At 41.6% G+C, this 7,977-nt stretch overlaps 1 protein-coding gene across 1 annotated transcript; it reads right to left on the bottom strand.

Moving 5' to 3' along the window:
* Positions 1-891: 891 nt before the first annotated feature.
* dolpp1 (dolichyldiphosphatase 1) lies at positions 892-7,748 on the bottom strand. Its single transcript, XM_012839851.3, has 8 exons — positions 7,587-7,748; positions 4,330-4,430; positions 4,118-4,202; positions 3,904-4,003; positions 2,617-2,715; positions 2,361-2,489; positions 1,202-1,291; positions 892-1,028 (listed from the first exon to the last, which is right to left on the bottom strand). The coding sequence occupies exons 1-8, from the start codon at positions 7,717-7,719 to the stop codon at positions 992-994; spliced, it is 774 nt and encodes a 257-aa protein (XP_012695305.1). The 5' UTR covers positions 7,720-7,748; the 3' UTR covers positions 892-991.
* Positions 7,749-7,977: the final 229 nt, after the last annotated feature.

Raw genomic sequence — 7,977 nt, 5'->3', positions numbered from 1 at the left:
TGTGAGTGTATCCATGTCCTTGGTCTTGCCAGAGAAAGCAATAGGCCTAGATTTTTAAGGACTGCTTAAAGGACAGACTACGCTCTCCCATCCTCAACAGCTGATGTGTCAGTGTTGGCGATGCAAGTTTCCCTATCACACTAAGGTCTGTTAAGTCATTACAGGCTCAGGACAGCTAAGAGAGGCCTTTCTGTCCATGACATAGGAGGGTATTAAAAGGCAGAAGCATATCTCCTCAAACCTCTGTTGTGGTTGTTAATTTATGGTAACTTTTTCACTATCATACTTGTATTTTCTGTTCATGTTACATTATTTCATTACTAAACTGGTTTTATACAAGGAGAAAGAAAACCAAGCTATCTTTTCAAAACCTTCAACCCCAACCAGGAGCCAACTCACAAAAGTAATCCCCCCCCCACCCCAAACAGCTCTCCTCTATTTAAAATTAAAAAAATGTCATGCTATAATAACTCCAGGCTGTCCCTAATCCCCACCCTCACATACAAACAAAACACACAGCCCTCAACCCTTACATACTTATTGGTGTGGTTCTGACAACTGCATTAATGGTTAAAATATATATTAAATCACTTTTTCATTAAATAGTTTTTGCCTCTTGCACTGTTGGCATGCATCAGGAGGGGGAGGGCAGGGATGGGACGAGACACTGCTTGCTGGCATGACGACCGCACTCAGAACAGACAACAGGTCCTGGCAATGTCTTTGGTCCCTCTGAGACCACCCGGCCCCCTCTGTGTCTCGAAGAGAACCGTCCTGAATAATATACTCCAGTGTGGTTTTGTTTGTGTGTACATGTTTTGTGTTTGCTTGTTGAATGAGAATGTGTGTGTGTGTGTGTGTGTGTGTGTGTGTGTGTGAGAGAGAGAGAGAGAGAGTGAGTGTGTGTGTGAGTGTGTGAGAGTGCGAGTGTAAGAGAGTGCGAGTGTGAATGCGTGTGTGGTCCTTAATTCATAGAGAGGAATGCAGGAAATCACTGAACTTTAGTCCCAAGTTTTCGTTGTCTGTTTCTGTGAAGGGGAAAATAAAACATTATTGCACAACATGTACACATATATATATATATATGTATATTGTATAAAGGTTGAAATGGGTCACGTGTTAAACCTGACAACTACATCTTAAAATGTAACATTTGGACCTCTTGTCTGAATCAAAATCAGACGCAAGTGTCTGTCCTCACCTGGCTTCCGAGCGCGTGACTGTGTACTCGAACCACAGGATATTCGGGATAAGACTGGTGTCCCTCACCAGGAAGAATTCTGAGATGGGCCTACGAGAGACAGGAACATCATCAATGTAAGAATATCTCCACACACATAAATTCATACCGTCATGAACAACTGAAATAACATACTAGAGTATAATAGACATTTTCTTTATTATTTCTATTATTATGGTGGGGTTGCAGTACAGGGATAGTACGGTTTCCTTGAAGTTCAGAGTCCCTGAAATATATCTTCATTCAATATCTTGTGTGTAAAAAATAAATAACACAATGCCAAAACAAGTTGTGGCCAAATCTGTACCTGTGGTTGGAGTGTGTGATGTGTATTATGTGTAGTGTGGTGTGTATTGTAAGATAAATTCAGTTCAGTACCAATGTATTAACAACTTATTCATATTAACAATGTATAGGCCTATTTACCAGTACACAAGTATGCATTAGGACACAGTGTGCAGAACAGTGTAGCTACACATACAAAAAAGTCTGTCTTTTAAGTCCAGATCCACTGAGGTTACTTCCTGGGGGCCTCCAGGTATACGCCTCTCTGGGACTGTATATTCTGCAGCAATAACACATCATTTCTGGGTGACAATCATGGCTTTGTGAGCACCTCTACTCCCTTCTACAGATGGTCAGTTTATCTGTCCTGCACCAAGCCAAGAGGCCACTGACTTGACCTTGTCCCAGCCAGATAAACTGAAGCAGATGACTTTTCTCAGGCTCTGTTCTGCACACTGTGTCCTAATGCATACTTGTGTCTCTATATAGACATTGTTAATATGAATAAGTTGTTAATAAATTCATACTGAACTGAATGTATCTTACAGTAGTGTGGTGTGTATTGTGTGTAGTATATTATGTGTAGTGTGTATTGTGGTGTGTAGTGGGGGGTATATTGTGTGTAGTGTGGTGTGTATTGTGTGAAGTGTGATGTGAAGTGTGATGTGAAGTGTGATGTGTAGTGTGATGTGTAGTATGTGTAGTGTGATGTGTATTATGTGTAGTGTGATGTATATTGTGTGTAGTGTGATGTATATTGTGTGTGGTGTGATGTGTGTAGTGTTTTGTATGGTGTGTGTAGTGTGGTGTGTATTATGTGTAGTGTGATGGTTACCAAGCAGCAATCCTGGGGAAGAGTGGAGTCAGCAGCTCCTGGGTGATGAAGAACCAGACCACAGCCACCACACTCCCTATTACGCCCCCGTAAAGCACTTGCTTTCCGGAATGGTACAGCAGGTACACCCTAGAAAACACGCAAAACATACACGTATGTATATGTATATCATATATTTATATATACCATATATATGATTCTAATGCAATCCCAGAGGATTCAAATGCATACACACACACTTTTGACTTTCTCTTACCTGCTGTAACACACAAACAAGGCTATGCTCAGTAAAATGATTGACAGGATGTGTCTCCACAGCAACTCCACACATCTAGCATTGTTAGTCTGATGCATTCTGGAAATCAATTAGAAAGCAAGTGTTTATTTAGAATTTTGTTTTTCAAATAAGCACTTAAACACAAAAAGGAAAGTGATCTAAACCTACTATGGATTTAGATCAGAGTCAAACAAACAAAAAATGTTAAGGTCTACCAATAAGGCCATCATCACCTTCACCATTACCTCAAATTACATCATCATATAATTTTTTGCCAGTATAGAGTGAGTGCACTCAAAAGATTATTAATGTTTTTGATAAATACTTTTTTACTATTTATTGAAACTATTGAATATTGCTACAACGACATTTCATACGTTTCTGTATATCAACTGATTGTGTAAACCACACTTTATAAACGCAATGTACATGTAGAAGAAATCGTAAGTGCAGCCATTGATGCTTCATGACCATTTTCATGAGGACCAACAAGAAGGAAAGTCCTGCAGATTTCCTTTCTGTATTTTCTAAATGCGGCTTAACAATGTTGTATTACAATTCTTTAGCAAAACATTTAACTAAAAAGTCTGACAGTGCAAAACTATACCCCCAAACCGGCACAAGCTTTCCCTTAGCAGTAGGTATATTGACTTAAGGTATATTTAAGATATATAAAAGGTATATTTAAGATATATAAAAGGTATATTTAAGATATATTTTCAAACCAGATATAGTATGAGACAATACAGTTTATACCGATATCATTTGACGTTGCGTTACATAACCTGTCTCTTCTATAAAGCCGTGCCAGTTTTTGCTTCTCTCCTCTCACTCTCTCTGCGCAACCTGTCCACCAGTCTCCCTATGCGAGGGTCCCTCTGGACTCCTGAGCGGCCAGTGGCGGCAGTTCTATATTCCACTGTAACCGTCGACCGGCATATTTCCATGAAGGTAAAAAGCTAAACAGTATTCAAGACTACTTTATACCCTTGTCAATAAAGTGAGTAGACAGTAAGTATGTGTATCTATGTAACCATTTGGAGAAATTTTTATTTTTATTTATTTTTTTTTTTTTTTACATAGTACCGGTGTTAACCCCGCGCAAGTTAGCATAATTGGCTGTTAGCTAGTGAAGCTAACATTGTTTGTCCTATATGATTTCTGGTCCGTATCGTCCAGCCCTGCTGCCCAGTTGTACAGATACAGATGATAGAACAGAAGATTTAACAGAGCAGAAGGTCTTTGCAAAAGAGCTTAAAAACTCACCTTAAATAAAGAAAAAGAAAAAAGTAAACCACAAAAAACCAAATGAACTGCGCATGACTGGATGGCATGCCATACTCTGTGTTTAGGGTTGCATGGGCACCTGGGGAGAAAGGAGAGAGACTGTGAGCCAAACAAACTCTTCAATGTATTCATGAACACAGATGTTTTCACCGATAGATGATTCGATCTGTAGGTGAGGGGCAGAGCATCTTACCCCCACAAGGGCGTGGCTCCTGCAGGATGTGTTTCAGTATCCAGTTAAGCCCCTCATTTAGGATCAATCCCCCAAAGAAGGAGATCTACAGACATCACACATGTATTATTGAAAGAAAAATGCAGTCAAGATAGTAGACTGTACAGGTCACATTTGCTCTTTGTAGTTTACAAAACAACAGACTGAGCCAACATTTTGGGGAAATGACTTACCGTATGTAGTTCTCGCTTGAACACTATGAGTGTCACGAAGCCCACCAGGATAGCAATGGGTAGCAGGCTGATATATGCCAACACCTTTCCTATCAGATCACCTGTGAAGACAAAGAGCTGTCAGGTGGGCCTACTGTACCACAACACACTAGCCATTTCAGGACAGTAATGTTCTTTCAATGATCAGTTAAGCTGAGTGTTGGAGGCCATGATGGAGATGGGGAAATTCCCGGGCTATGTTCCATGCCAGGGACATACCGCCCTGAGTCAGTGTGACCCAGGAGAAAGGGGGTAACAACATGTTGTTGAGATCGGAGACATCTGTCGAGTATTCAAGCACCAAGCACTGAGTATTCAAGCACCACTCCCATCTTGAGAGACGCCTACATTCACAGGCCAGACAGGCAGAAGGGAGGTGTGTGCGCTAGAATGTCACAAAACAGGACCATAATCAGGTTCCTCATTACACTCGATTAGTGCGTGGGAAGTCTACATGTTCAGTTCAATTTCACCAACACCCCTTTAATACATCACAGTAACATTTAGTCATTTGGTAGGTGCTTTCATCCAAAAGGACACACAACACAAGCAAGATTATGTTGTAGCGAAACAACCTCTTCTAACCTTAGAGATAATACTTCAATGAGAGTGAGAAGACCGAATGCGATGAACTGAAGTTTATTTACTCTTGCAGACTTTCATTCAAATCGGAGTGGTGGTCCATGGGGCAGCTCGTCAAATAACCAGTGCACTAACCTTTTAAATGGCCTATTTCGTCACTATGCTTTTCCAATCAAAAGCCTAAAACTTATCCATGCTCACTAATTGCCAAAACATCTTTCAAGATGCCGAGCAGCTGTGTCCTTATCAGTAGTTTCACCCCTCCCGGTTATGATGTCAGGGCTCTTTCTTAGGAACTTCTACCTGCTCTTTGATAAATTCCGCATCCCCTTATGCAAAAACCTTTTAATTAATATTTGGCTGTCTCTGAAAGCCTGCACCTGTGGAAACTGTGTGATCTTGTTTTGAGAAAATAGGCCTCTCTGTTTGGCCTGACCTTCAACCCTACACACAGGCCTCTCTGCCTGGCACACAGGCCTCGAAGACTGGCCTGACCTAATAAGACACTCACCTCTGCACACGGGCCTCATGACGCTTGTTGTTGCAAAACTGCTAAACCACACCACTGTATTATAACCATGATTTTCTACAGTACATTCAGGCCATTCATATGTCTACTAACTTGGGACACCATCATATGTCCCTGGTTTTGTTGACACCTTACTTGCAAAAAAAACCCGGCATTTTAGGGTAGATTTGCACTTTAATTTAAGAATGTACAAACAATGGTAATCCTAAATCCTTATAGGCACCTCTGGGTAGTAAAGGAATGATGCTTAAAATCATGTAGGCCTTCTAGAGAGTTGGTGCAAAAAGTTCCATTAAATGCAACCTTAGCAACCTGCTAGCTAGCTTAGTCTGAGTTACTCAGCCGTTAGAAGAAAACGGCCATCAAGGTTTTTATTTTAGACTAAATGGGTAGCTAACTAGTCTAAATGTGATGGTTTACCAATGAAGTAGTTGTAACGTTTACATTAACACAGTTATCATGATTGCTACGGACTTCTAGGCGAAGATTGGCACTACAGCTAACGATCTCGTCAATAGTTTGTTAATAGTCTGTCCCACCCTAGGATTTGTCCCGAAGTTGGTACAGCGAATAACATTGTTGCTTAACAGTCAACGCGGGGTTGCGACCAGCCGAAAGGACACCAAAGTGCACCACGCGCCAGCGTAAATGGCGTCATTTCTGGCGTGCACCTCCATGCACAAGGACGGGAACGATCACCAGGATCCTCACGTGAGACACGCCCCAGAAGGAGCGCTAACAACTGGAGGTGCCCGCGCGGAGCAGTGCACTATTGCCCCCGCGTTGACTCGCCATTCCAGGATTCACCACAGGGGAGGGAGGGAACCGTTCACTGACCACCCCACTGACAAACACCATGCTCTGTAATGCTATGGAGTGGGAATAAATCATACGGAAAGAAATGTACGGAAACTCAGTCCGTGGAAACATACACACGGGGAAAAACTAATATTCAAACCATTACAGAATCCAATTCCGTAACCATAGTGCATTAACCATAGTTCCGGTTCCGTAGTCGGTGCTTTACATTGGCTCACTAGCTTGCAGGCTAGGACTGTAGATTTAAACATGCATGCTAACTGGCGCTGTTCTGTTTGAGAAGAGATATTCAGTTCAGTAAGAAAGTGTATACACATGCATCGAGATGGACGCACAACTTTTTTTGTGTCGACAGTTTTCTATATTTGGTCGTTAGCTGGTTAGCAGCTAAGAGTTTACAGTGGTTTCCCATACTATTGTTCCACATTGCGCATGTGCTAAGCACAGAACTTGGCAGCTGACGTTACATTCAATGTGTTAAGAAGCGTAGCCACGGATGATGGATACGTCTTCGCGTAAAACGAATCGAGGGAAAAGATCAGTATGTTTGCCAAAGCTGGAAGTTCTAGGACAGTTAAATGCGATATATTTCATTGGCTGCATATCAGCTTCTTCACATACTCATAAAACATTAAACGTAACTGAATCTGGATGTACTACTTAGCATGCTAACAGGGACAAACAAGTTGTACATTTTGATCAGTATCATGTTGCCTTTCTTTTTGATCGAAGTGTGAAACGACAATTTTTTTGTATTGTCTGAAAGCGCAACCACTCAGCGAGAGAACCACTCGTTTCTTTTGACAGAATAAAATTGCACTACTCTTCAGAATCCACTACACCAAGAATGACTTACACTAGTTGTTGAAAATGCCATCCCCTTACACACAGGGTTGGATCTAACATCCACAATACCTTCAGCGCTCTGTGTAGTGTTAAGTGGGATATGTAAAAACAATGAAGGCATCATAATCTTTGACAGTTGATAAACAACCAAATAAACTGGTTAAGAGTAAACAGCATCTGCCACGACTTCACATACATTGATATGTCGACCTGTATTTGTGCTGAAATCCTTTTAAAAGCAGACGTGGGGATGATATCCCGATCAAGCCCATTCCCTGCGGACCAATGCATGCACTGTTCCCTATTTCTCACTATTTGGCAACTAGCAGTGGTCGTGTCCATTCAACCGAAAAACACAGCGCGGCGTGGTTACAGAAAGCAATGCATTGCACACGGATATAACTGGGTTCAAATACTGGTGAAAGACATAAAATTGCCTTACCAGCAGGATACTCAACATGAGTTAACGATATTGGCCGCCATCGAGGTGGTGCCGAGCACTGTTCTTCGGCCGCCATCTTACCCGGACACCGGGTAGGGGGATTGACAAATGAAAATGTCACGCTGAAGGACATCCAGCCAATCACAACACACAGGCGCGGTCATGCTATTCAATCATTCAGCATGCAGAATCGGTATGAAAAAACGCATGCACAAGAACAACCGCCAATAAGAGAGGTGTCGAGGTGGGGGGGCCGTCCAGTTGACTGTATCATGCATGAGTACTATACTGCCAAAAAAAAAGGCTTATTTTTTTAATAAATTAAGTTTGTGAGTGGGTTTGAGACCGTTTTAAATTAATTTCACATGGACAATCTAAAATAAAAAATGTG

The sequence above is a fragment of the Clupea harengus genome, chromosome 12, assembly GCF_900700415.2.
Source record: "Clupea harengus chromosome 12, Ch_v2.0.2, whole genome shotgun sequence".
NCBI classification, from domain to species: Eukaryota; Metazoa; Chordata; class Actinopteri; order Clupeiformes; family Clupeidae; genus Clupea; species Clupea harengus.
This window is presented reverse-complemented; position numbering and strand designations above follow the sequence as displayed.